A 26,221-nucleotide genomic window follows, 5' to 3' on the forward strand; every position below is an offset into this window, starting at 1 on the left:
ATCTGAGGAAATCTTCACCTCTGTGGGGAACTCATGGGGTTGTCTTCCATGCTGTATGTGGAAGTGTTGCTTTTGATGCATCCCTGTACTACTCTTATACAATGTCACTTGGTAAAGATTAAACTGGAGGGGAGTGGAAGCGCTAAATTAATGCATGTCAGAATAAGCGAACTGTTGGAACCTTTTTCATATACCTGTGACATGAGCAACCTGCTCTAGTGGAAAGTGTCCCTGCCCGTGGCAGGAGTTGAAACTGGATAAGCTTTAAAGTCCCTTCCAACACAAACCATCCTGGGTTTCTATGATTTGCAGCAGTTGTAACTGGACAGATGCATTTCAACAAGCAGTTACAAGAGGAGTAGCTGTTGTAGGAGCTAATGCTGTGGCTGTGCTTTTAGTACACAGCAGAACGTTTCAAACTGAGAGGCCCTTTCCTTCCTCCCTGCCTTCCCTGGTGTAGGATGTATCCTCAGGGAATGGAGGAATTCACTGCCAAGGAGCTGCTGGCAGTGGAGTGGGAGTTATAACAGAGGCAGCTGAAGGTAGAGTGGGGTTGCAGAGCTGGAGCCAGGGAGCGGGGTAGGGACCGGGAGGGAGCCTGTGGTTTCTGGTGGCAGTGCTGCTTGTTGTGGAAGAGGGCTCCATAACCATGGTCTTTGTATTCTGTCATTGCTCCAGCCACTGCCTCCTGACATCATTCTGTCCTCTGCTCTCAGCAGCAGCCTCTTTGTGCCCTGTATATTCTAAAGATCAGACTCTCTGTTCCCCTCCTTTTCCCAAAGGACTGTCAAAGTCTGGGCACACGGCACTCAGGGGAAGGGACAGCATGGCGTAAGGCTTGCCAAGACCCAGCAGTTTGCAGTGCCTAGAATCAATGTTTAAACTGTTCTTTAAAACTGTAATGTGCAAAGTACTAATTAGGATAAAAGCTGCTGTTGTTCTTGTCTAAATGTAACTGTCACAACACCAGATTTTGCAGAACAAGTATGTTGAGTTCCCTAATCCCAAAGAACTCTCCCTGCTGTTATGTCCCGCTTTGAGCTAGATAAGAATGGGGTTTTGTTTCTCTCCCTCCCCGCCTGCTGCCCTTCCTCCCTTTCCCGTACTCCCACAAAATGCTTTGCTATGAATCCTTGTTTATAGACAAGCCCAACCATACAGCTGTGGCCAGACTTTCTGAGCAGGCTGCCACGATGCTTTGCTAAGGAACAGTAATAATTATTGCACAGTGTCCCCCCTAATTCTTCTAATTTTCTGAAACCAGTTCCATTTATTCGAAAAGAAATCAAAACACTTGTTCTGAAGGTGCTTGAAGTCCTGCTTTGCATGCACAGATCCTGTTTGCATACTCTGGAACGCAACAGGACTGATATGCAGCCTGGGCAGGGTGAGTGACTGCTGTTGTAGTGTCATACAGAAAGTCATAGGCTCTGGAATGAAACCTGCAGAGCATGGGAACTGCTGACTCCTTGTGTGGAGTGACTTACACTGCCAGCGAGGCAGGTGACAGGGAGGAGACTGGAATTCTCAACACCAAAAGACGAGGCCACGTTTTTCTCCTCTAGTAGGAACACAGCTCTTTATGTGCCAGTGAGGGTACATGATTTTACAACGGCATGTAGTGACAGGACATGGGGGAAATGGTTTAGCTGAAAGAGCATAGATTTAGGTTAGACACTAGGAATAAAATCTTCACTATGAGGATGGTGAAGGAATGCAACCTGGGCTAGTGGAAGGTGTCACTGCCTGTGGCAGGGGTTTGGAGCTGGATGAGCTTTAAGGTCCACTCCATGATTCTATGAATGTAGGTGAGTAGAAGGCATCTCAGGAGCCCTTAATTCCCAGGTACAGCTTCCCTTTGGTCTGTTACTGCTACAACTTTTAGTTTTCCCACCCATTTCCGGTCCCCACACCAGTCTGACACCTCCATCCTTGCATCCCATTCTCTTTATTTCAGTTTCGCTCGTGTTAGTACATTGACTGCCTCATCTCTAATAGTCCTCAGGCTTCCCAGACTGTAACAAAATGTTTTCTATGGATACCACGAACTGCATGACTGCTGTTCCTGCCTTTGCAGGGCTGGGGCTGGAGGAGGTTTCTGTACTATACTCTCGCATTCTCAAGTTTTATGAATTTTTAAGCAAGTGGGGAAAAAATAATAAAATAGAACTTTATTTTTAAATCTGGCACTTGTTCTGGGAATGCCTTCCCTTGCTCCAGGCTGGGGGTGACCCTAACGGAGTGCTGCTGCCCCTTGCTTTCCTTTGCAGGCACCGGAGAGGGCCAGGGGCAGAAAAACTACCCGGGAGACATTTTGCCAGCGGTGTGCCCATGGTTTATTTGAAATAAATCGTGATTTCTAACTCCGGAGGTGTCCTGGCTCTTGATGGTACGGGAGGGGATGGGATGGGATGGGACGGGACGGGACGGGATGGGATGGGACGGGACGGGGGCTCTTTGCCGCCATCGCCACGCCCCCGCGGCGAGGTGACGCAGCACGCCGGCCGGTTGCCGTGGTGACGCTGCGAGGCCTGGCGGGCCGGGGGGGACGCGATGGCGGCGCCGGCAGCCTCGCGGTCGGAGGGTCCCCCGCTGCCCGGCCCGCCCGGCGGCCGCCCGAGGCCCGTGTGCTCGCGGCCGTACTTCCTCGTCCTCATGGTGTTCGCCCACCTCTACGTCCTCAACGTGCTGGGGCTGCTGCTCTTCGTGCACCTCAGCGCCGGAGAGCCCGGCGGGCCGCCCGCCGCTCCCCAGCCACCGCCGCCTCCGCCCGCCCGCGCTCTCCCTCGCCTCGAGGGCATCAAGGCAAGGCCGCGCCTGGGGGGTGATGCTGGGGCCGGGGCTGCGGCCGCCGCTCACCGCTGCTCTCCCCCCGCAGGTGGGCCACACGCAGCGGGTGGAGCTGGTGCCGGGCAGGGTCCACGCCGTGCGCACCCTCAGCCTCAAGCCGCTGCTCTTCGGTGAGTACCGGCCCCGCAGCGACGGGCACCGGGCACGCCGGGAGCGGGCGGATCGGCCCCTCTCCCCCTTCCCCTGCGGTGTCAGCGCGGCCGTCACCCGGTTTCGGGGCTGCGGGAGCGGTGCCCGCCGTTCCCGGCTGGCAGCGGCCGGCAGGGATGGGGGTTCCGAGGATGGGGGGGTCCTGCCTCCCTCCCGCTGCCTTACCTGGGGGAAACTATTTCTGCCATATTCGCTTCTCCTCGGCGCTGCCTTATAACGAGTGTGATTCTGTTCAAGGCATTTTGATACGGTATTTGCAGGAGTGACTTTTCTGGCTGGTCTACTTAGAAAGATTTGGAAGATAAACCTTTCCAGGTTTTCCAGATTCCCTTTAAAATTCCATGAACACGCAGCAGATCGCTGAAGAGGACCTTGAAGAAGCTTCTCAGTATTAGGAATGTGCAAGAGATCCCCAAAGTTTTGGTAACGAATGGTGATAAAGCAATTTAGTGTTGGTGCTTCAGTGCTGAGAAAATGACTGACAGGGGAATTGACAGATTTAATGTCTGCCACCATTTTACATCTTATTCCAGATTTACGTATATTTCTGAGTGCTCTGATAAGCAGCCACACAACATCCTTCTTCCAGATGTTTTAAAACCTTTACCTTTCTGTGATGACTGGTAAAGTCTCATTAATTGAACTCTTGTGTTCTGGACATCCACTGAGAATATACAAATTGATTTTTGGGGTACAGATGATTACAAAAATCCTACTACTGCAACGTCAAAGAAAACCTGTTATCTGAAAACCAACATTGAGAGTCTTTTAGATGTTTTCTCAATAATACATAAAGAGGGTTTTTTCCAATTGCAAATGGAATGTAGGCACTGAAAGCCTGGCCATAAATCAGGTAGGGTTCTTACTAAACTCAATGCAATAAGTATCTGGAAGAAATATATAGAGTTCTTTTGGCATCTCCACATATGTTGTACTTATGGTTTGCAAATTTCAGAGTGGGTTTCTGTCTGACACACCAGCCCGGAGCTGACACTCCACAGCAATCACAAACCCAGTGCCATCACGAGAACCACAGTTTCTGGTTTTCACTTGGGAAAACTGTTTCCACCTTCTCTGCCCTACAGGTACCAGTTAAGTACAAGAGCTGATCCTGGCCTGTGAGGATGGTGCTGAAGCTGCTCAGAGGCAGGTTGGTCCTGGCAGCAGTAATCCCACAACTTTTAACTTGTCACTCCGGCACCACCATTGGTTCCAGGGGAAGCTTCGTTCCCTGAGGATGGTGTCTGACAGACATTGACCCACAGAGTCTGTTCTCCTTCGTCTCTGATAAGAAGGCCCCTATTTAGAAACTTCAAGCAAGACAGCTCTTATTTCCCAGATAAACCTGCCAGGAGCCAGCTCTGACTTTAAAAGACTTCCAGAGGCTTCTCTATCTATGCAAACAGAACCAATCTAAATCATCTGGTTTAAGAATACCCCTGATTTATTTTATGTCTGGAAGTGTGTATTTAACTTGATTGTGTTAAACCCAGAAGTCACTAGCAAACAAGGACTCTTAAATTTCCTGAGATTTTACTTAACACAAAGTGTTGTGGTATGTGAGAGCCTATTTAAGGAAATAAGTGGCTGGTCTGTGATCTTTTCTTTGGGCTGTAGTGGGACCAAAGCAATGGACAGCTCATTTATGACTTAATGTGAGCTCTGTGCTTTGGAGTATGGCACCGGTACCATAGGGGAACTTGTGGTTTCTCTTTTAAATGTAAGTCATCTGCATTGAACCCAGATGTATTTCATGGAGCTATGAAAAAGTCCCTGCCCTATTTTTTCCCCCGCCTCTGGCTACGAGACATCTTTTCTAAAGCTCATAAGTCAGACCATCTGTGCACTTTTTAGTTAGGCAACATTAGTGATCAAATAATCCTATTAATAGAAAACAAATATCAGGCAAAGCGTTTTCAACCTTCAGAGCTTTTATATGTTCTGGTGTGTTTTCCAAACATAGTTCAGAAGATGCTGCCATTGCCAGGACTACTTGACAGTGGATTCTGTGGATTGGATGGCAGTTTGCAAGACAAGGTAGCAGGGAGGAATAAAACCTAGGAAATCTGGCTGTGTTTTTCTTCAGATCCTCAGGGAGTAGAAGTAATTGCTGCACAAATGTCAAGCACAGCTGAATTTCAGTGTGAGCATCTGAGGGCTCGTCTCAGCCCACGCTGAAGCTGAAGAGATCACATCACGGGTTGTTGGTGTGCTTTACAAGCAGAGGGAGGCAATGTGTCTCCATCAAAGCGGATGACTGCCCACAACCAAGACCTCAGGCAGCATGAACCACACAGAAAAGCTGTTTTTCCCCTTTCCCAAGTTTAATCCAGTGTGGAAAACTTTCCACTTAATTTTTGTTAGGCCGTAGAAATCCAACTTGTTTCTTTATTTGGGGATTTGCTGTTTTCTGCTCTCTGATCTGGATTGTAGAGCTACAGCAGAGAACTAGTCCCTGCTTACCTGGGTGAGAGTGAGCTGCAGAGAACTTGGCGAGATTGACTTTTTCAACCTTTTCTGTCTTTGCATGCAGAAGGAAGGCCAGACAGCTGTGTAATGTTTCTCTCCCCTTCCCTTATCACAGCTGCAAGTAGCTGCTGTTGTGCTGGGATTAGGGCTCACTCCAAGTCCCAAGCAAAGCTGCTGTTGCCCACAAAAGCAGAGGTTTCAATGGCTGATGTCTCATTCCTGCTCTGCTCTTTCTCAAGGCTCTTGTGAGATCTTGATAACCCAATTACTGGGCATCCAAACTGAATTTCTGGTATTAAAAAGTGGTTTTCCCTGTTGTGCAGAAGCCCTCAGCTATCTTTGCTGTTTGCCTTTCCTGCCTGAGAACAGCTGTTTCTTTTACCTCTGAAGATGCTCATCAATTCTCATGCAGCAAGCTGAAGAGACAGCTAATTCTTTAAGGGGCCAGACGTTGCAGGGGTGGGTTGTCTCCCCCTTAGTTTATCTCAGACTGTTCAAGAGTATTTTTTCCATTACACAAACAGCATCTCTTAGCAGTCAGGGGGACTTTTGTCTAATCTCCCTGAACAGAAAGCAAGCAGGCACTTGGACAGCATCAGTGGCTCTGGTTCAAATAATAAAGCTGAAATGGCTATCAACTTCGATGACAAGATCTAGGAGAAACTGGCACCAGAGATCTCTTGCCTGCAGAGTTCAGTTTGGTTTTGTTGTGACCTTGGATCCTATACAAAGCCATCCACTGCAAGTCCTGGATCTATAGAGCCTTGTGTGAGGAGTATGTTAAACCTGCACCCTCAAGCTCTGTCTCAGTAAAACAGGGATCTGTAAATGTGTTGTGAGGCCCTATCTGTGGACTATGACTGCTTTGAATCACCTAAAAATATTGACTGTACATCTCGAAAACACCAACTTCCAGGGAAAGGAGTTTTCTAGCCATAGGGAAGGGAGCAGTTTCTTATTGCTGGAATTCAGACCTTTCAGACCTTCCGGCCAGCCTGGTCGGGGCAGCGGTGATGTTTCCACCTCCGCACTGCCTGGTGCAGGTTCCTGTTCTTCTTCTGCCAGGCGTAGGCCTTGTTCACCACCACTTTGTCACTCTGCACTTCACCGCTTACAACGAAGACCCCTGTGTGCGTGCCTCTCATGATGTTGTGGACACAGGTCGCGTCTATGTCCAGCCACTGCTGGAGCCTGCCGGGGACTTCAGTTCTGAGGAGGGGACCATGTTTCAGGACCTCCACCCTGGAGGTGTCCAGGTCGAAGTCTGAGATGGTAGTTGTGGTGTTCTTCCTCAGGATTCGTATTTTCACTGCTATAGGGGTTGGAAAAAGAGATGTTAGTTCTATTTACTTTCCATATAGCTCTTAACTACTTAATCACACAGCAACGCAAGGCTTTCATGCTGTTCTTGTAATGTGGTGACACATCCATCCCTTGTAATTGCAGTGAGCTTATAAAAGTTCTCATTTGAAGTGAGTTTCCAGTACTGAACACCATTTTTAGAATCACAGAATCATTTAGGTGGGAAAAGACCTTTAAGATCATTGAGTCAAACTGTTAACTCGGCACTGACAGGTCCACCATTAAACCATATCCCTCAGTGCCAAATCTACACATCTTTTATATACTTCCAGAGTTGCTGACTTCACCACTTCCCTGGGGAATGCTTAATACCTAAAATCCCTGGCGTCTGCTGTAAAAGCTGCAGACATTTTCTGTCCATGCCAGTACGTGGCTGCTAGAGGGAACAGCAGCAACTGAGAGAATGGGGGGGGTTGTACTCACCAAAATCATTGGCACAGAGGTTTTCCAGGATCTCCCTGGCAGTGCTGGCTTCCTCAAGCTCACAGTCCTTGCAGCTGGCTCGGGGTACTGCTGCAACAGAAATCTAGTTAGAACACCCTTGTCAAGCATCATTGGAAAAGGCATAATGATACTTTTGATATCTGCAAGTGGTGGCTTGCTGTTCCTGAGTGGTGCTTCCTCCTGAGCTACCCAGGACATCTCAGATTGCCAGGGTGGGAAATGTCAAGTTCTCCTTTCTGGGGCTGGGGAAGATGCTGCTTGTTGTGCTTTGTTTAGGCTTGTGTGTGTTGCTGCATGTTAAAGCAGCAGTGAAAATGCTTGGTGAAGATCTCCTAGTGTGGGTGAAACAGTAAAACCACTGGTATGGCCAGACTACATCCAGTGATGCTGAAATGAGGCATAAGTCCTGCCCTTAGCTGTTCTTGGATCTACCCCAGTATTCACCAGTATGTGAGTGTTTAATTCAGTCTTTCAGTCTTAGAGATTCTTTTTTTCTGGTGTGACATGTCTGCAGAGGCTCATGCCCCTTAGTGGTGTTTCCTAATGTTTAAAAACAAGGCTTACAAAACAGTTCTCCTTTTTTGCATGTTTTTAAACCCTGGACACAGCTGAAAGATGAGGGCTGAAGCTCCAGAGCCCTGCTGGAAACACGTCTCACTGCCTGGAGCCTGCATGCCATGAGCTCTCACGCTGTTCCTGGGCATTAGGCTTTTGACAGCAATTCCTTCCCCTTGCCCCAAACCCTGCGTGGTCTGATGGCACCCAGGGAGCTAATGAATACAGCAGAGAGGGGAACAAGCTGCAGTCAATGTTACACTAATTTTCCAGACACAGTGGCGCTCCCACAGAGAACAAAACTGGAATTTATAACTTCTTTAAACACAGCTTAAACCCAGAAATTCTGGGCAGGCTGATCCGCTGAGCTTTCAGTGTTGCCTGTGGGAAAACATAGGAGAAAAGAACCAAACTTACTTCTCCTACTGGTGGAGTTTTCATCCATGGACACTGCTGCGATGCACAGCTCGTGATCAGCAGGAAACTTGTTGCAGTTGAGGATTTCGGGCCAGGGATACCCATAACAAGCCATGACAGGAGCGCAGCTTCTCTTGACGGCTTCGCACAGGCTGCGGCAGGGGTAGATGACCCTGGGGAGGGGATGGGGATTGCAGCACCTCTGGGCTCCTCCTGGCAGCAGGCTGAGGGGTTTGCTGCTGCTCAGGGCTGTGCTGGTGGGTACCAGCAGATACTGTGGTGTGTGAGAGGGGTGGCTGGGGGAGATGGCAACAGTGCCTGGGGTGGGAGAGCAAGAAATCCCACAGAAGGGAACATAATATTCCTGCTCCTGAGAGATGGAATGCTCATGTTTCACTTTCAGAGGGATGGTCCCTCGTGGGAAGTCCAATTGCCCCTTGCCAAGAGGGACACACAGCTTCTTGGGGACAGCACTGGTCGCACTGGACGTGGGTTCTCTCGAAAGTCAAATGCAGTTGTGCTCTTCAGGGAGTTACTTAAGACAGCAGGAATAACTTGTAAAAACATCTTACCTGTCCAAACAGATTGGTGCAAAGAGGGAGCAGAGGAAGATCCTAGCGTCTGGGTGGCACTCCCTGGCCAGCAAGGGCAGCCAGCTGGAGGACTGCTGGATCACTTCTGGCATGGTCTCGTGCTCCAGCAGGTTGGGAATCCTCATCTCGGAGTAGCCGATGTTGTAGCACAAGGCCATGCGGGGTGGGATGGGTGTGCAGCTGGAGGATCTCCTCAGATAGCTCGCCCAGGCCCCTGGAGACCCCCAGAGCAGCAGGTACACCAGGACGCCCAGCAGCCATGGGCCACCCAGCCTCAAGGGGTGCCTGTGGTGGGCTGTGATCATTCTTGGAGCAGGAAGACAGGCAGCACACCCCAGACTGAGCTGCCTCCGACTGTGGGATGCCTTTTATAGCCTAGGAGCCACCTCTCTGTCAATCTATCCTCATTAAGTGCGGCCCTTTCAGAGCCCTCATGGGGAAGACAATGCTCCAGTTTTCATTTGCCAGCGGCCCTGATTGTTTGGATTTTAGCAGGGGTTTGGCTTAGATCAGCAGGTGTGGAAATGAGGGCACTTGGGGAGGGATGAATGATTTGGCCCATGTGTCTTGGAGCTCTTTCAGCCAAGATTGAATCTCTGTTTGACACCAATGCTCTAACCCTTCCCCTTTCTCTGGCTCCAGGATTAGTCATTATTTCATAAGGCCCGATGTTTTCCTCTCTTTTGTTTTTTTGTAAAAGCTCAAAGTCAAAGTCAATTAAGAGGCATTTGTTTAGCAGGATCTATTGTTGAGCGGGCAGGGAGATAGGATGGTCTCACAGCCAGAAGTTAACTGTTTGGGAGAGCTGAGGGTAGAGAGGAACTAATTTGCAGCTCTGGAGCCAGGTTGTTTGCAGATGGGATTGGCAACACCTTCCTGGACCCCCTCACCCCGCAGCCTGTGTGACAGAGCATGGTTTCTGGTTAAGAGAGTTGTTCCTTCATTCAGAAATCCTTCTGGAGAGAGGGATTGTCCTTCTTCCAGCACATAATTAAGATTCCAGAAGCTATCATTACTATAGCCCAGTTTGCGGAACTGGAAATACTGGGAGCATTGCTTGCCAGCACAGTTCATTCTGGTGGTGTGCTATGGGGTTCAAAGCGGTCAGTGGAAGCTCTGGCTCTGAAGCATCCTTTGGGATGCACTGCCAGTAGTGGAATTTGTTTCCTCAGTGGGTGTCACGGATACAGGCAGCTGCATTGTGTTGCTGGGGCTTCCCAGGAACAGCTTGTTTTCCACAGGGCTAGTTCTGGTCTGTACTTAGGAAGAAGCCAACTGCTCATTGACAGTTTGAGCTGATAGGGTTGATTTCAGGTCATGGAAATAACTAATGACTGTTTTCCATGCTTTGAGGGTTGCTGTAGTTGAGATGTAATGTGTCCATGGCACATACCTCCAGGAGCTCTAGGGAGCTGCAATTTGGAGAGCAGGACCTTTGGCTTAGGAGCACTTAAGCCTGTACTGCTGTGATGTTTTTGATTTCCACCTTCAAAAGCCTCAGTAGCTGGTAACAAGATTGACCCGGGAGTGGCAGACACCAGCAAGAAGGATCTTCTCAACCTCACAGCATTAACTGCTGTGGAACAAGACCTTGTCAGCACTTTGCAAGTGCCCCATGCACTATGCAGTGAGAAATTTCTTAGTCATTTATCTGCATTTAAATCTGCTTGGGCTCCTACTATTGCCTGATTGCTGCTAGTTTTGTGCTGCAAAAAAAAGCTAATTACACCCAGGTAGTACCTCAGTATGGAATGTGGCGTCCACCATGTGCAGTGCCCTCCCCTTTAATAGTGCACTTAAAGACCCTTTTTAGTGGGGAAGCAAGTGAATGAGTGGGAGTAAGCTTGAAAGTCTTCTCCTTGCTCTTTGGGTTTCACTGTGCCAGGGTCACGGCGCTGTCCTCTCCACGTGAGACCACAGAAGCCTGAAACCCTGCAGTCACCACTGCCCACCACAAAGTTTTTCTCGCCTCTCTTCCTGTAGAGCAGCAGTTCCCAGACTGTGATCCACATGTCACCTTTGAAGTGATAATATGTGGTGATACGCAGGTGTTTGTTCACTCCTTTGTCCATTGTGGTATCTGTGAGAGAGTTTAAGGGCTTGACCTCTGCATCCAAACATTTATGAATTGCTGCTGTAAAAATAGCCACCCCCAGCAGCACAGGTGTATGGTGTGTGCTCAGATGTGTTTGAATGCCCCAAACTTAGTCAGTTCCTGAATTCCTCACACCCTTTTTTTTCTCCTTTTTCTGAGTGCCCTGCCATTGGTTTGGGGTCTCACTATAACAGTTCCTCAGTGTCTGTTGCTGCTCACGCTTCTGCTGCAGAAATTCCTGACTTCCTGACAGAGGAGGAGTGCAAGCTCATCATCCATCTGGCCCAGCTGAAGGGGCTGCAGAAGAGCCAGATCCTGCCAACGGATGACTATGAGGAAGCCATGGAAATGATAGAAATCAGCCAGATGGACATTTTCAATCTGCTGGACCACAACCAGGATGGGCAGCTGCAGCTCAAAGAGGTAGAGTGTGGGACAGACCTGGGAATGTTTGTTGGGCACCTTCTCAGCGGTCTCCTGCTCAGATGGTCTCTTCATTACACATGTGCTTGGGTAGGGCCAGAACCCAGTATATTCCAGTCAGTACTTGCTTAATTCTATGTCTCAAGACTTGTGCTGGCCTTCCACATGGAAGTTTCTAGGGAGGTATACAGCAGTTGTGCTGCTGTTGGGAGGCAGCGATGGTCCTTGGCAGATGTGTTTTGAATATGCTGGGTAAAACGTTCCTGGTGCTGTGGGTTTTACTTTCCCTTCAAGAGAAGGAACTTCAGGACTGGTTAACAATGTCCCAGCAGTCATTTGCCATGACCTAAAGTGGAAATAACAGCACTCATCAGCCACATGCTGTGTGTGGCTGCCAGATGGCTCTCCCTGAAGTCGTCTTTCTGCAGAGACATGCTGATGCCTGGCTGCAGAGCAGAGCCCACCAGGCCTCAAGCAGGGCAATCTGTAGGGTTTGGTAGTACAAGAAACCAGTGTCTGGTGTTGATCCATCTATGAATTTCAGGTGTTGACTCACACCCGGCTTGGGAACGGCAGGTGGATGACCCCCGAAAACATCCGGGAGATGTACACTGCTGTCAAGGCTGATCCTGATGGGAATGGTAAGAGCAGCTCCATGGGAATGCCTTCACCTTCAGCACGGTTGACACCTCGCACAGCCATGTGGGGCAAAGCAGGAGCAATGTTCCTGCCCAGGCTCATTTCTCTACCTGTGCTCTTCAAAGGAAAATAACACTGCTTTAGAGACTTGGCAGAAAAGTAAAATCAGTGTAAACCAGTAGACACCAGTCTAGCTGCAGATAGTTCTACCTCCTGGGCTTGGATCTTGCAGAAGTAGGACCAGAACACAGCTCTGTGCTCCCTCTCACCTCTCAGACCTGCCTTGGTTCATGCCCTGCTATAATATGATCTTCAGTGTGTGCTCCTGTGGTCTGACAGACTGCTCTGTTTCTGACTATGTAGCCCTTGTTATGTGGGCTGCAGGTGTTAAGGTGCCTTCCACTTCCACCCTGTTTTCATGGAGACTTCTGGAGCAAGCTGGGAGCCCCACATCCCTGGCAGGCCTCAGTAAGTGGAGATGGTCTTATTGGTCAGCCTTTGCTACTGACCCCCATCTCTGCCACTGCAAACTCTTGTATTCTGTGAGGACACTTCTGCTCTTCCTGCCCCTGGTCTCCCAAGGGCTCCTGCTGGTCCGGATGTGTATTCTAACTTCTGCTGCTCTAATTAGTGTGGCCTCAATTAAGCAACTGTCCATTTCCTAATCAAATTAAGTGAACACACAGGCTCTGCACACTGTCTTCCAGTGACCTGGCACTGAGAGCTGCTCAGGAGGAGCTGCTTTGGAGTTGAAGCAGTACCCGTGTGAATGCTTAAATATCCAGAGGGTACCGGTGGCATTCTTGGCAGGGGTAGGAGCGTATGTTTGAGTCCTCCATGGCTTTTCCACCATTCCAGACATTAACAAATGTAAGGTCCTGTTAACATGCTCTTGGCAGGACCTTACTTCCAGAGTGCTGCTTCCTTCTGTTGTTAGATTGGTATGTGACACCAGGAGACCAGGTCACAACCTGGATGTGGCACTGCGTCATGAAAGACCTTGTGGAGCAGGGGGGATGTGGGGACATGGAGACACTAGAAATAATAATGGTGGATAATTTGGTTATGACCACTGGCATCCAAGGACCTGTCCCAGGCTGACCCTGGTGACTGAGTGCTGTTGTCCAAGAGAGATAAGCTGGCACCACAGCAGCACTGGGTTCACTGTCTGGGTGAGCTCTGCTTGCAGCCCGTGATGTGTGCTGGCTGCTGGGCAGCATCCTCTGGTCTCTGCGACCTGATCCCCAGTGTGGATGGGGTTGGTTTGAGGAAGGCAGTTTCTGCAGTGCCCTCAGCTGGTGGCTTCTCTGGATACAGAACACCAGGAACTATTTATTACCTGCGGGAGTGTCACCAGCTTTTCCTCTCTTCTCATAGGTGTGCTGAGTTTGGAGGAGTTCAAACAATTGAATATCCATGATTTCCACAAGTACATGGGAAGCCAGAAAGCGAAGATGAGTGACTTGGTGCGCAACAGCCAGCACACATGGCTGTACCAGGGCGAGGGGGCTCACCAGGTGATGAGATCCATACGGCAAAGGTAAGGACCAGGCAGCCAAGGTGTGGTTGGGTTTGTGTAGGCACAAGGAGCACATGTGCTGGGAAAAGCAGCAGCAGGCTTGCTAATATTCACACTTCCTAATTGTGTGAAAAGTCTTTGGAGTATAAAGAGCAATGAACAGAGCTCCAAAATGTGGGGAGGAGGTTTTCATTAGAACAAAGTTTTTTACTGTCCCATGGAGAAGGAAAAAGAAAAATCAACCCTTGCAGCATCTCCATTCACTTTTGGGAACAGCCCTATAAAACCAGGAAGACTTGGCATTATATGAAGTAATTCATTCTAATTAGTAAATGAGCTTACTGGGAGAAACTGCCCATTTCCAATGCTGTCTGGGTGCCAGTAGTTGCTGTCATCTGCTTTAGTTACTCACACATTTCACTGAAATCCGGCTGTTTAGAGCTGATTTTTTAACAAGCACAACTTCACCTCAAGGAAGCCAAATTAGTTTAATCCTCTGAGCACACGTATCACAGGGCAGCTCATGGCAGAGAGGAGAACCTCTTACCCTTCCCTTCATCTCAGATTTGGTACCGGGAAGCACTGAAACCCGGCACACAGGCCAAGTCATTTAGCTGTGGTGAGTTTCAGATAATTGGCTGGAGACTCTCTTGTTCTTGTGGTGCTGGTCCTCGCCCAGAACATGGGTGGGTAAAATCTGTCCCGAGGCTTGAAAACGGCTGTTGGCTACTCCTTTTCTTCAGGACATTCCAGCAGGAGAATGGGGTCACATATTGCCTTGATTAGAGCAGACTGTGGTTGCCACCTTCTCCGTGCCAGCTAGCCAGCGCACACAGGCATCAGCACACTGCTTTTATGCTCTTCATTTGGCTTCTGTTACATGAGGATGTGAAGACATAGCGCTGAAGGAGGCTGTTAATCCTCCCTTGGGACTGTGCGGTGCTCAGAGGGGCTTTGCCATCCTGCCTGGGTGCCACATTCCCCTTGCACCTGCCCTGAGGGCTTTACCGGTCCAGATTCTCAGAGCTCTGAGTATTCTTTGGCAGGTCTCGAGACGTACCTGCTTGCCTTGGGGATGATCTCAGATGTAGCAGCGGAAAAAATCCCAGAGCAGCAGGGCTCCGGTCTCCTTGGTCACTTCCAGTGCCCCTCTGCCCTGGGAGGGAGGCTGCTGAAAAGGCAACAGGGAAAGGTGAGTTAGGTGACAAGAATATTCCTAGAGCTAGTCTCTCCTTCACTCTCAGCAGGGGCCCTGTGCTTTGCTAAGTGTCCCAAGGTCTGTAGGTGGTGAGCAGGAGTCCAGAGAAGTGATGAGATGGCACGTGAAGGCTCCAGGGAGCCCCACACACAAGGGATCTTGCTGAGCAAGCAAAATCTTCCTCAGAGCAGCCCTGCTGGTGATGCACCCTTCGGTTTTGTTTGAAGTAACATTAATAATGACTTGCTGAGCTGATGCTAATAGTCCAACAGATCTCTAAGGACCTAGTCTGCCTCTTGGCATGCTTGCTGCAGCCCATCCATCTCTCCAGTCTGTTGGGAAGGGGGTTCTCTTTCCCTAGATTCATTTGCTGCTTGGTAGTAGTGGCTGACAGGGTGTTGGTGCTTTCCCCTCACCTGCTCTGCTCTCCTCTTCCCCAGGGTAATGCGCCTGACTCGCTTGCCCCCCGAGATCGTGGAGCACAGTGAGCCCCTCCAGGTTGTGCGCTATGACCAAGGAGGGCACTACCATGCCCATATGGACAGTGGTCCTGTCTTCCCCGAGACTGCCTGCAGTCACACGAAGCTGGTCGCCAATGAAAGCGCTCCCTTTGAGACCTCCTGCCGGTACGGTCTACCTTGGAACAATCTGGAACGTGCTAGAGGAGAGGTGGAGAGATGTTTCACCTCACCTCGTATAGCAGTCAGTGCTTGGCTGGTGGGCTCGTAAACCGCTCTGGAGATAACTGTCATGAAGGGGTTTAAAGGGGTTGGTGGGCAAATCCTGTGAGTCCATGCAAGGAGGGCAGAGTGGTTCTGCAGAGCTGTTGGGTCATCCCCATCGGAGACTAGAAACACACCTTCACTGCTGTGAGTGAGTGGGGATCTTCTTTGTTGTCCTTGTCTTGTTCTTGGAGAAAAGCTGATGATGCAAATCATCAAAGCTGAGAGCTTGACAGTCTGAGAGTTGGACTTGTTCAGCCTGGAGAAGAGAAGACTCTGGGGACACCTTAGAGCAGCTCTCAGTGCCTAAAGGGGCCGACAAGAAACCTGGAGAGGGGCTTTGGACAAGGGCCTGTAGGGACAGGACAAAGGGGAATGGCTTTAACCTGCCAGAGGGGAGACTGAGGTGAGTTCTTAGGCAGAAGTTCTGCCCTGTGAGGGTGCTGAGGCGTTGGCACAGGGTGCCCAGAGAAGCTGTGGCTGCCCCATCCCTGGCAGTGCTCAAGGCCAGGTGGAACGGGGCTTGGGGCAACCTGCTCTAGTGGAAGGTGTCTGTGTGCGTGGCAGGGGGTTGGAACTGGATGAGCTTTAAGGCCCCTTCCAACACAAACCAGTCTGGGATTCTAAGAAATCCCATACCTCATGATGTCTTGGAGGAACCGCTGTATGTACAGTGGAGGGACAAGGTATAGACAGCCCCTGTGCATCACCTCTTGTTCCAGTTGTGTCCCCTAACAGCCAGTCTGTCTTTCAGGTATGTGACGGTGCTGTTCTACCTGAACAACGTGACTGGGGGAGGCGAAACAGTCTTTCCTATAGCTGACAACAGGACATACGAAGAGATGGTAAATGAATCTCACTTATACATTACCCCTGGGGAGACAGTCTTTGAGTGTCTTTATTTTCTATGGCTGCAGAAGGGGTCTGGTGTGTGAGGCTGGAACACATTTCACGCTCATACGAGCACAGGGAGGTGCAAGTGGTGGTCTGGTGGCCTTGCTGCCATAATGGGTCCTGCTTGCTTCTGTCTGGACAGGTTTCCTCAGACTAAGTCTTAGTGGGTATGTTGTGCTCCTGTCAGGCAATGCGTTAAGACTGGGCGGCTGCTCAGAAACAGGTTATGGACCTCCAGGGGCCTGAAACTGGCTGCTGTGGGTGGGTTGTGAAAGCCCTGAGCTGTCCCTGCGGGGCAGTCAGGCAGAGGGCAGGGTGAGCACTGGCAGCCCAGTGCGTGCACTTCGTTCCAGCCCTGTTTGCATCACCTTCTCTGTGGTTTCTTGCCAGTCTTTGATTCAGAACGACGTGGACCTGCGAGATACACGGAAAAACTGCAACAAGGGCAATTTGCGAGTGAAACCTCAGCAAGGCACTGCTGTCTTCTGGTACAACTACCTGTCAGATGGAGAAGGTATGAGCTGGTTTCAAGACTTGGCTCATGGGAGGGATAGAACTGTGAGAGGTGATGGCCATCATCTTCTTGCAGTGGCTGGGAGCTCAAAAGGGAGCCAAGGGGTGGTAGCTGCCTGCTAGTGGGAACTATAGAGTGTACTTGTCACCAGGCGGGTAGGAGCTTCCTGACTCTGAAAAGCCTTTGTTTACAGGCAGTAGGTCAGTGGCTCCTGATGCTTTTAGGGGACAGGACTAGCAGCTAGCAAACAAAGACCTTGGCTGCAGTAGCCATCGCCTGCTGCCTGCTGTCCCACTGTGCAAGCTCAAACTCCTACTGGAACTTGGTCTGCAATTCAGAATGTTTCACTGATGTGGTGTTGCCCAGAGGGGAGGTAGACAAAGGCACAGCCATCAGCTCTGCAGCACAGGGAGGCACAATCTGCACCATGCACGGCTCTGCCATGCTTGGGGCCAGCTCCTGCTTTATAGCTCAGCCGCAGCTGGGTGATGTGTCCTCAGGGCTGTTTTTCTCCCAAAGCACAGCATGGTTTTCCCTGGCAGGCAGGCTGAGGGATTGACACGAACCTCCCAGGCTGCTGAAGAGTGACTCCAGAAAATTTCGATGGCAGATTTTGAACAGTGGTGGAAGGAGGTCTCCTGGGAGCAGCCCATGTTTCCATCGCTAGAAAATCCACAGAGAAGGTCACAAGACCAGTGTTTGGACTGCTGGATGATAATAATCAACATCATCACTGTCCTGCAAGAGGTGCCCTGTTGTGTTTTTATGAGCAGATTGTTCCGAAATGGAAGCTGGCTGCTGATGCAAGTCTGCTACAGAAAATAACATGAGACCTCTGTAAAGACAGGATCATTTAGAACTGCTAGAATGCAGTCCGTAATGTGTCCATGAGCCTGACTTCTACAGGTTTTCTAACAGCAACACCTGTCTTTTCCATGCCATTCCCTTTTGGAAAGAGTTGAGAAAAACAGTGGCTGGGATGCAGAATGCAAGAGCCCCTTGTGCTGGGTAGAGACAAGACAGCAACGAGCATTTTGCACCTGGGAAGCCTGCCCTGGTGCACTCCTTGTAGGTGCTAGGGCTAGCACTAAGATAGAGGGGTGCCAGGAGGAGCCAACTCCTGTAAGATTCACCAGAGCCAAAACCCAAGCCAATGCCGTGGGTGGGAGAGCAGCACTCCTCACTCCCTCCTGACATGGCTTTGCTCCACAGGCTGGGTAGGAGAGCTGGATGACTTCGCCCTTCACGGGGGCTGCCTGGTCACACAGGGCACCAAGTGGATTGCCAACAACTGGATCAATGTGGATCCCAACCGGCGGCGCCAGCTGCAGTTCCAGCAGGAAATGGAGCGATACGCGGCGGCTGGAGCCCCAGGAGCCCCGGGGGAGTGGACAGTGGATAAAGCGTACAGCGGGATGCACCTGGAGCTGTAGAGCTGACGGGAAAAGGCTGCTCGGCGGCGCGCACGTGGCCTTTTCCCGCGCTGGGCCGGAAGGTGCCTTTGCTAACATGGAGTCGGTGTCGTTGGTGGCGCCGGTGACGGCGCTGGAGTTCGCTGGGGGTGTGCTGCTGGCGGGTGAGCACCGGGACCGGCTGGGGCTGCGGGAGGTAGCGGGACCAGCGGAGGCTGACGCGGTGTCCCACAGGAACGGGCCCGGAGGTGGTGGCGTTCCGGCTCAGCGGAGGCGGGACAGCGGCGCGAAGGACTGTGCTGCGTGAGGCCAGCGTGCTGGGGCTGAGGCCGGACCGCGGCCCCGGGGCGGCGGCGGGGCGGGTGGCGGTGTTCGGCGGGCGCTGGCTGGCGGTGCTGGCTGTGCGGGCCGGAGGGGCGCGGCTGGCTGTGTGCGGCGGCGGCGAGGCGCGGGAGCTGCGGGCGCGGGTGTGGGAGGCGCGGTGGGTCCCGGGCGGGCGGTTGGTGCTGGCGCTGGGCTGCGGAGCCGTGGCGCTGTACGAGTGGCGGGGCGGCGGGTGTTGGCTGCGGCGGTCGAGTTGCGACGGGGCCGGGGCGCTGCGCTGCGCCGTGCTGGCGGGCACGGGCTGGACGCGGCTGGCGCTGGCGGCCGGGACGGCGATGGGGACCGTGGTGGTGTGGCGGGTGGCGGCGTCCCAGGTCCCGCAGCGGCGGCTGTGCGGGCACTGTGGTACGGTGCTGGCGCTCTGCTACTCAGCACCGCGGGGGCTGCTCGCTTCTGCCTCCGAGGACCGCAGCGTGCGGCTCTGGGCTGTGGGTGACCTGGCTGGCGGGGACGGGGTTGGGGACGGCTCCTGCCTGCTCGTGTGCTACGGGCACGGTGCGCGGGTGGCCGCCGTGGTGCTGCGGGGTCAGTGCCCGGTCAGCGCCGGTGAGGACGGTGCCTGCCTGGAGTGGGACGGCGGTGGCGACGTGTGGCGAGACCGGCGCGGTCACCGCGGGGCTCTGCGCGCTCTGGCGCTACGTCCTGCCGGCGGCTGCCTCGCCACGGGCGGCGACGACGGCGGCGTCCGGCTCTGGCGGCCCCGGCGGGCGGCCGCGGCTCCGGTGGTGGCGCTGGGGTCCCCGCTGCGGCCGCGGTCTGTGGTGCTGGCGGGGCCGCGGCGGGTGCTGGTGCTGGGCGAGGCGGGTGGGCTGGCGGCCTACGAGGCGGCGGCGGGGCGCTGGGCTCCAGTGCTGCCCCCCGGTGCCGGCGGGCCCCGCGCTTTGCTAGCGGCCTCCCCGCTGCCCAGTGGGGAGGACACGCTCTGTGCCCTGGCCGGTGGCGATGGGCGACTCCTGCTGTTCGCCCTGAGCTGCCCCGGGGACGCCACCGAACTGAGACTGTTCGAAGGGGCCGTGCGCGGGCTGTGCTGGGCCCCCCGCCCTGGGCTGCTCCCCGGTGCCTCGTCCCTGCTGGCCTCCGGGCCCGACGGAGAGATGCTGTGGCTGGATGTCACCCACCGGCCTGGGCGGGCGCCTCGCGTACAGGTCATGGGACGGTACCTGCTGCCGCTCTGCAAGCAGCGCTGGCATACCTGTGCAGCATTCCTGCCGCAGGGAGGGCTCCTGCTCTGTGGGGACCGCCGGGGGTCCCTCCTCCTCTTCCCGTGCAGCAGGTCCTCAGGACAGGCTGTGGAAAGCGCCAGCATTGCCAATGGCATTACTGACCTGGTTGTCGAGAATGCGACCAACCCGGTCTATGAGGATACCAGCCGCGAGCTGGAGCTGTCTTGCTTGTCACACAAAGAAGCTCTTCCCCTCGAGGCCCCGCTGTCGGTGCTCTTTGGGCTTCACGGGAAGACCGGAGTTACCTCAGTGACCTGCCATGGGGGCTACATTTACAGCACGGGCCGAGACGGAGTGTACCGGCAGCTCCGTGTGCAGGACCAGCAGCTGGAGGTACTGTGGAAGCACAGGCCCTGCAAAGGGCTGCAGTGGATTGAGGAGCTGCGCTTCACTGCAGACGGAGACCTGCTGGTTCTGGGCTTTCATGCTGACAACTTCCTGGTGTGGAGCAGCCGGATGGGTGAGAACCTCCACTGCATCCCCTGCGGTGGGGGGCACCGCTCCTGGAGCTACTGCAGCAGCCCCGAGGCCGAGGTCGTTGCTTTCATCAAGTGTGGAGATGTGCTGCTGTACCAGCGTGGGGTTGAGCCCCATGAGCAGCAGGTGCTGCTGCCATCACTGCACGGGCGGGGGATCACCTGCGTGCGGCGCCTCGGCGCGGTGGAGGTGCCCGGCCGTGCTGCCGTTAATATCTTTGTCACGGGCAGCGAGGACACCACGGCCTGTGTTCTGGTGCTCAGTGAGTGCTCCCAGGCTGCTGTGCCCCTCACTCGGCTCAGTGACCATGTTTCCAGTGTGAGGGCACTGGTGCTGGCTGGTCCCGTGGGACCTGGTGAGGAGGGCTTTGATGATGAGGGTTTGTCCACCCTGCTCTTCTCTGCGGGGGGCCGGGCACAGATTGAGTGCTACCGGCTGCTGTGTGCTGCGGACCCAGCCTCCGAAGGTGCTGTTGGCTGCCAGGTCATCCACGTGGCTTCCCACCGGCTGGATGAGCACTGGGAGCGGAAGAAGAACAGGCACAAGCTTGTCAAGATGGATCCGGAGACAAGGTGATGCTCAGGGCCTGCTTGAGGTGGGGTTAACGGTGACCATGGTCCAGGAGAGTGCTGGGTATAGCACTGGGATACCTCCTCTGTGTGGCTGCGGGCAGAAGGACATGGTGTGGCTTCCTGTGCTCATCCCTGGTGTCCTATGTCCAGTGGCTGAGCCTTGAGGGGCTTTAGGGGTTAGAGAAAGCCTTGGTCTTTCCTTGTACTTCCTCTGAGTGCTTGGAGCTGTGTCCTGTGCTAGGCTTGGGCTGCTCAGTTGGGCCTCCTGTACCCTAGGCCACAGGCATCACTGAGGTGTTGGTGAGCATTGTGTGTTTCCTGCAGGTATATGTCCCTCTCGGTCATACCTGGGACCAGCACCAAGCAGATGCCGAGTCCCTGGAAGTTCCTGGCTGCTGCCTGCAGTGATGGATCGGTCCGGTGAGAAGCTGTCATGAGGGAGAGCAGAGCTGGGGCTGATGACCGGAGAGGAGCAGGCACTACAGGGGAGGCTGCTGCCACAGATGTGGCCTGCTCTGAGCCAGGAACAGGACAGTGCACCGTGGGCAGTGGAGGCAGAGGTGCAGGGAGTCCTCGTCTCGCACATCCAACTGTCCTCTGCTCCATTGCAGGCTCTTCAGGCTGCTGGAGGCCGCCCGGAAGCTGGTGCTGGTGGCAGAGTCGTTTCACCACCAGCGCTGCGTGCTGAAGGTGGAGGCGTTCCTGCACACACGGGCAGGAGGGGAGAGGTGAACCTGGAACGCTGCGCTGCAGCCCATGGGGCTCTGGGGAGAAGTGCTGGTCTTTGCAGGGGTGGCAGCGGGTGGAGGGAAGGGTGAAATCAGCCTGTTGTGGCTGCTCGGCTTCCCTTGATCTCAGTGGGGACCCTCAGGGCTGTGGCCAGAGGCTCCCCAACACCTCCCTTCCAGGAGGCACCTCCTGTGCAGCGCAGCCACTGACGGCAGCATTGCCTTCTGGGACATCACCAGCCCCATTGCGGATGCAGTGGATGCCTTGAATGAAGCAGAGGGAGAGGTGAAGCCCTTGGGTGAGTGCATTGGCCAGTGGCTCTGCTGTGCCTCTTGTAGATGCCACACTGGTGGCTCCCCTGCTCCCTATGACCAAGGTGAGCATCACTCTCCTACTGACCCTGTTTCTCCAGCGCTGGGAGCCCCACTGCTCACTGTGATGGCCCATAGCTGTGGTGTGAACAGCCTGCACATCTATGAGACACTGGAGGGACGGTACCTGGTGGCCAGCGGCAGCGATGATGGCTCCATCCACATCTGCCTGCTGGAGGTCACCCTAGATGGGGACAACCCCATGGCGGGGGCCTGCCTGCACGTTCTGGAGCGGGTGGCCCAGCCCTGTGCCCATGCTGCGCATGTGATGGGGATCCGGGTGCTGCGGCCAGACCTGCTGCTCTCTGCCTCAGTGGACCAGCGCCTGACTCTGTGGCAGCGTGGCCCAGGCGGGCTGGAAGAGCTCAGCACAACCTTCTTCCATGTGCCCGACCTGGCCGAGCTGGACTGCTGGGAGGGGGTGGAGGCTGGTGGGGAGCAGTGGTTCTATTGTGTGCTCTGCGGGGTGGGGCTGGAGATGCTGCGTGGCACAATCCCCCCTGAGCCCCCTCCATCAGAGCCTCCCCAGTAGGAGGGCAAGTGTGGCCCAGTTGATTTCCTGCACTTGTGCTGTGCCCACTACCGCAGCCTCTGTGCCACCCTCCATGCTGATGTGCCCTTGAGGGCACAGGTATATTTGGCTCCTTGAGGGCAGCACAGCCACATTTTGCAGTGCTCAAGGCTGGTGATCTCAGGGGGCAAAGCAGAGGTGACCCCTCCTGGACAAGCTGCAGCTCCCCAGGCAATAAAGGAGGAGTGGGGTTCACAGCCCACCCTGCCCAGGAGGAGTTCGTCCACCCCAAGATGAGAGGAACCCATGTCCAGGCTTTCCAGCCCTAATCCCATAGAGGAACATGCTCAATAGGGTGCTTGAGGGCAGCAGGAGGGCAAGACAAGGCAATGGTGCAGCACGTGGCAGGCTGCAGCTTGTGGTCTCTGAGGTAGGGCCCTGTGGAGCAGCCCTGCCCCTGCAGTGCTGGAGACTGTACTGACACAAGTAGGGACAGATTCTTTAGAGCCCCACATGGGACACAGTGCTCTGTTAGAGTCAGGCACACACACGAGCATTCGTCCAGCAACAAATGTATTGGACCCCAGTGTCGGGGCCTGGCCCAGGCATCAACAGGAGCCATGAGCCTCAGGAGCTCCCTGCCAGCAAGAAGCAACCTTCAATAAACAGCTTGGAAGGAAGCACAGTTGGTGCCTGGCTTTGTGGTGTGTGGTCCCTGGTGGTGCTTCTCCCAGTACTCCCTTGTCTGGCTTACAGGGCACTCCAGCATCCTCCCTTCTGGTTGGACACGGCACACTAGGTGCAGGTAGCCTAATGCCCAAACTTCATGGTCTGAGGCATGTCCTGACCCCTCTGTCTGACAGTGGGGCAGCCCCTCACCCTTCTGGGGAGGATGCGCCCTCGTCCTTCCCTTGTGGTGGAGTGTTCTGGTGCCTGTCACGCTCTGACATGGCTCTCGAGGAGTGTCTCGGATTTGGCTGAGGGGTGGGAGGTGCAGTGTGCCCAGTGCACTGTGGAACATGTCCTGCACTGCTGCCAGCAGCAGGAGACAGGCAAACATCTGCTCAAAGAGATGAGGGAACAGCTTGTGGGGACAAAAGTAGTGACTTGGGGCTGGTGGCTGTATGGTCCTTCAACAGGCTGGCCCTGGAGGCATTGCTGCTTCTCTCCCCTGTGTACAGATCGTTGAGGGGCTGGTGCAGGGCTGCACTGTGCTACAGGCACTCCAAAGCCTGTTTTCCATGTGGCTGCTGTACACATGGAATGCAGCCACAGGACTTTAGGGCTGGGACGTCCAACTCACCCTCAGGGTGTGCACCCGGTGTAGTAGGAGCTGAAATCCATGCTGAGCTGGATCAGGAACTTGCATACCTGCAAGGCAGAGTTTCTGCTGGTTTGGTGGGGTCTGGCTGGCCTTGGCAGCCCTTCCCTGCCCCAAGCACAGCAGGAGCAGCCCCAGGGGTGCTGCAATCTCCCCTTGGCATTCCCCCTGCATTGCTCAACAGTGGGCAGCACCTGGCCAGCAGGTAGCCTTGCCCTAGGCTGGGACTGGTGGAGCAGCACCCATGAGTGCTATGGCATGTGCACTTACTGCTTCTGTGCGGGCTGTGATTCGGATCCCCTTGGTGGGGGTGGGCAGCTGTGCTGCCTGCTGCATGACTTCAGGGAAGGGCAAAAGATAGTTGAAGAGTGGGAGCCATTCACCCTGTGAAAGGATTGTGTCAGAGGGCTGGGTCCTCCCAACCAGTAGCATCACCAGAGCTAATCCCCACATTCCCCTTATCAGCACTCACCTCTTCACGGACGCAGGAGAAGTTCAGCTCTGAGGGTGGTGGCAAAGGTGGGTACATGCCTGGAAAGGAGGTGGGAAGCTGCTCTCATGCCTAAAAAAGCGCTGTGGCTCCAGGTGTGAGGAACAGCCCCGCAGTGGCCATGAGGGATGCAGGTGGTGTTCACCCTGCTCCACAGCCTGCTGGAAGGTGTCGAAGAGCGTGGCCAGCCAGGCACAGTTGTACATCACAAAAATGCCGCTCTTGGTTCCCTTGGTGGAGGTGCTGCTGTCCTCCAGGTCCAGGGTGATCTGAGGGCAGAGACAAGTCACAGTCCCGGCTGCTCCACTGCTGTGTGCATGTCTCTGTCATGGCTTATCTCTGTACAGACCACTGTCCTACCTGACTGCAGTGAGCAGTGCTCAGCATCTCAAACCTGACGGCAGCCGCTGTGAGGGTATCGATCACCTCAGTCCAGGCCTCATCTCTGGAGCTGGCATTAGCACAGATCATTCCATTCCCATGAACCATCACCCCCAGCACCCAAGCAGGACCCCCCTTCCAGAGCCAGAGAGCTCCAGTGGAAGCTGGGGACCACCACACCAGCCCTGGGCCCCATCTGCAGGTGCTGCTCTGTGCTGTGGAACATTACACACCTTCCCCCAGGCACGGTCAGCACTGGGTCCATCATGGAGGGGAGAGGGAGCACCACGCAGCAAGGGGGGACTCAGAGGAGTGGTGGAGATGGTAATGGAGCAGCACCCATGTGTGGAGCTGCAGAGCAAACCCTCACCTTGTGCAAGCTCCCCGTACTTCATCACAGAGGCTTTGTGCATCTGGCGCTTTTGGAGCCTGGGAGGAACACAAGCTCTCACAGACACAGCTCACCGCAGGGTCGATAGCACCTGCCACCCTGCACCACAGCAGCACCCAGCTCCTGCTGCTGCCTTTCCTCCTGGCAGCACTGAGGGTGACAGAAACAGCGCTGCTGGAGGACACTGGGACTGGGGTTGAGCAGCTCCAGCCCTGAGGCCACGAAAAGCAGACTAAAGGGACTGCACAGAACTCTCCGTGCTCATCAGCTTAATCAGTGTGGCTGCCTGCGTGCCAATGGGGTGAGTAGAGCACAGGCAGCCTTGGCAAGAGAGCAACACAGCAGGCACCTTGCTACACACCAACTTGCTGGAGATACTGGTCTGCCCCAGTGGGTGATGAGGGTTTGTCACCTTCACTGGCCCACAGGTGAGGTATTTCTGAGAGAGAGAGGCTAGGGCAGGGGTCAGACACTCTGAAGCTCCACCAAAATGTAGTATTGAACTGGGCTAAAGCCAGCCCTGTTCCAGCTGTGTCTGCATCATGGAGTTACTTGGATTGGAAGGGACCTTAAAGCTCATCTAGTGCAGGGACTGAAGGAGGCCAGTTGAGCACAGGGATGCTGGGTCTGACAGAAGGGTGGGAGGTTCCTCATCTGCAAAGCTGTGTGAGGTCCTGGATCCAGAATCCTCCAGAGCAGATCCAGCTGCTGCTGCAGAGCCACAGGATTACTCACTGTACATTCAGAGAAGCTTGCTGACATCAACCATGGACTGCAACTTCCTCTCCATCACTGGAAGGAAGCAGAACACTCAGAACAGAACACGAGCGTTTACACAAACCCCCAAAAATGCATCATTGGGTCTGCCCCGAGCTCAAACCAGACAAAAGAAAAATAAGAGAAGGACAGAATTTGGCTCAAAACCCCCTTATTTTCTATAAAAACAACTGGAAAACAAGGGAAAAGGCCTGTTTGCAGCCATTCTCCTCCATACTTGTCACACTGAGCTGCTGCACACGAGGTTCACCAAGAAGCACATCCAGATTGGGTTCATATCCCAACAGGACTGGCTGCTACACAAAGCCCTTCAGCTTCAGGCACTGATGCTCCACAAA

General features: G+C 53.9%; 4 protein-coding genes across 5 annotated transcripts; 2 read left to right on the forward strand and 2 right to left on the reverse strand.

Moving 5' to 3' along the window:
* Positions 1-2,517: 2,517 nt before the first annotated feature.
* P4HTM (prolyl 4-hydroxylase, transmembrane) lies at positions 2,518-18,337 on the forward strand. 2 transcript variants are annotated; one of them, XM_057397363.1, is made up of 9 exons: positions 2,518-2,805; positions 2,879-2,960; positions 11,168-11,358; positions 11,903-11,999; positions 13,375-13,537; positions 15,155-15,340; positions 16,191-16,281; positions 16,721-16,844; positions 18,057-18,337. In XM_057397363.1, the coding sequence occupies exons 1-9, from the start codon at positions 2,554-2,556 to the stop codon at positions 18,275-18,277; spliced, it is 1,407 nt and encodes a 468-aa protein (XP_057253346.1). In that variant the 5' UTR covers positions 2,518-2,553; the 3' UTR covers positions 18,278-18,337. The 2 variants fall into 2 exon arrangements, with proteins under 2 accessions (XP_057253346.1, XP_057253347.1); XM_057397364.1 differs by lacking the exon at positions 18,057-18,337 and adding an exon at positions 17,618-17,912.
* On the reverse strand, positions 5,920-9,500 carry LOC130592788 (secreted frizzled-related protein 5-like). Its single transcript, XM_057397365.1, has 4 exons — positions 8,820-9,500; positions 8,248-8,420; positions 7,255-7,341; positions 5,920-6,781 (listed from the first exon to the last, which is right to left on the reverse strand). The coding sequence occupies exons 1-4, from the start codon at positions 9,143-9,145 to the stop codon at positions 6,447-6,449; spliced, it is 921 nt and encodes a 306-aa protein (XP_057253348.1). The 5' UTR covers positions 9,146-9,500; the 3' UTR covers positions 5,920-6,446.
* Positions 18,338-18,352: 15 nt separating the features above from the next.
* Positions 18,353-23,208, forward strand: WDR6 (WD repeat domain 6). Its single transcript, XM_057397338.1, has 6 exons — positions 18,353-18,420; positions 18,491-20,912; positions 21,237-21,332; positions 21,524-21,640; positions 21,821-21,939; positions 22,054-23,208. Exons 1-6 carry the CDS (start codon positions 18,354-18,356, stop codon positions 22,542-22,544), a joined length of 3,312 nt encoding a protein of 1,103 aa, XP_057253321.1. The 5' UTR covers position 18,353; the 3' UTR covers positions 22,545-23,208.
* Positions 23,209-23,932: 724 nt separating this feature from the next.
* DALRD3 (DALR anticodon binding domain containing 3) lies at positions 23,933-25,147 on the reverse strand. Its single transcript, XM_057397370.1, has 5 exons — positions 25,086-25,147; positions 24,695-24,777; positions 24,480-24,603; positions 24,317-24,375; positions 23,933-24,228 (listed from the first exon to the last, which is right to left on the reverse strand). The coding sequence occupies exons 1-5, from the start codon at positions 25,126-25,128 to the stop codon at positions 24,061-24,063; spliced, it is 477 nt and encodes a 158-aa protein (XP_057253353.1). The 5' UTR covers positions 25,129-25,147; the 3' UTR covers positions 23,933-24,060.
* Between the last annotated feature and the right edge of the window lie 1,074 nt (positions 25,148-26,221).

Source organism: Pezoporus wallicus, unplaced genomic scaffold (genome assembly GCF_028554395.1).
Source record: "Pezoporus wallicus isolate ANWC-B61680 ecotype Strahan unplaced genomic scaffold, APGP_CSIRO_Pwel_v1 contig_8714, whole genome shotgun sequence".
Classification (NCBI taxonomy): domain Eukaryota; kingdom Metazoa; phylum Chordata; class Aves; order Psittaciformes; family Psittacidae; genus Pezoporus; species Pezoporus wallicus.

What these genes read in the sequence shown, in the direction of transcription:
- P4HTM (XM_057397363.1), top strand. Translation starts at nt 2,554, where the DNA reads ATGGCGGCGCCGGCAGCCTCGCGGTCGGAGGGTCCCCCGCTGCCCGGC. An exon ending in CTCGCCTCGAGGGCATCAAG is followed by an intron (nt 2,806 to 2,878) that starts GCAAGGCCGCGC and finishes CTCCCCCCGCAG; the next exon opens with GTGGGCCACACGCAGCGGGT. An exon ending in ATGAGATCCATACGGCAAAG is followed by an intron (nt 13,538 to 15,154) that starts GTAAGGACCAGG and finishes CCTCTTCCCCAG; the next exon opens with GGTAATGCGCCTGACTCGCT.
- LOC130592788 (XM_057397365.1), bottom strand. Translation starts at nt 9,145, where the DNA reads ATGATCACAGCCCACCACAGGCACCCCTTGAGGCTGGGTGGCCCATGG. An exon ending in GCACCAATCTGTTTGGACAG is followed by an intron (nt 8,421 to 8,819) that starts GTAAGATGTTTT and finishes TCCCCTCCCCAG; the next exon opens with GGTCATCTACCCCTGCCGCA. An exon ending in AAACTCCACCAGTAGGAGAA is followed by an intron (nt 7,342 to 8,247) that starts GTAAGTTTGGTT and finishes CTGTTGCAGCAG; the next exon opens with TACCCCGAGCCAGCTGCAAG.
- WDR6 (XM_057397338.1), top strand. Translation starts at nt 18,354, where the DNA reads ATGGAGTCGGTGTCGTTGGTGGCGCCGGTGACGGCGCTGGAGTTCGCT. An exon ending in TGCAGTGATGGATCGGTCCG is followed by an intron (nt 21,333 to 21,523) that starts GTGAGAAGCTGT and finishes GCTCCATTGCAG; the next exon opens with GCTCTTCAGGCTGCTGGAGG. An exon ending in GGGAGAGGTGAAGCCCTTGG is followed by an intron (nt 21,940 to 22,053) that starts GTGAGTGCATTG and finishes CTGTTTCTCCAG; the next exon opens with CGCTGGGAGCCCCACTGCTC.
- DALRD3 (XM_057397370.1), bottom strand. Translation starts at nt 25,128, where the DNA reads ATGCACAAAGCCTCTGTGATGAAGTACGGGGAGCTTGCACAAG. An exon ending in GTACGGGGAGCTTGCACAAG is followed by an intron (nt 24,778 to 25,085) that starts GTGAGGGTTTGC and finishes CCAGCTCCAGAG; the next exon opens with ATGAGGCCTGGACTGAGGTG. An exon ending in GCACTGCTCACTGCAGTCAG is followed by an intron (nt 24,604 to 24,694) that starts GTAGGACAGTGG and finishes CTCTGCCCTCAG; the next exon opens with ATCACCCTGGACCTGGAGGA.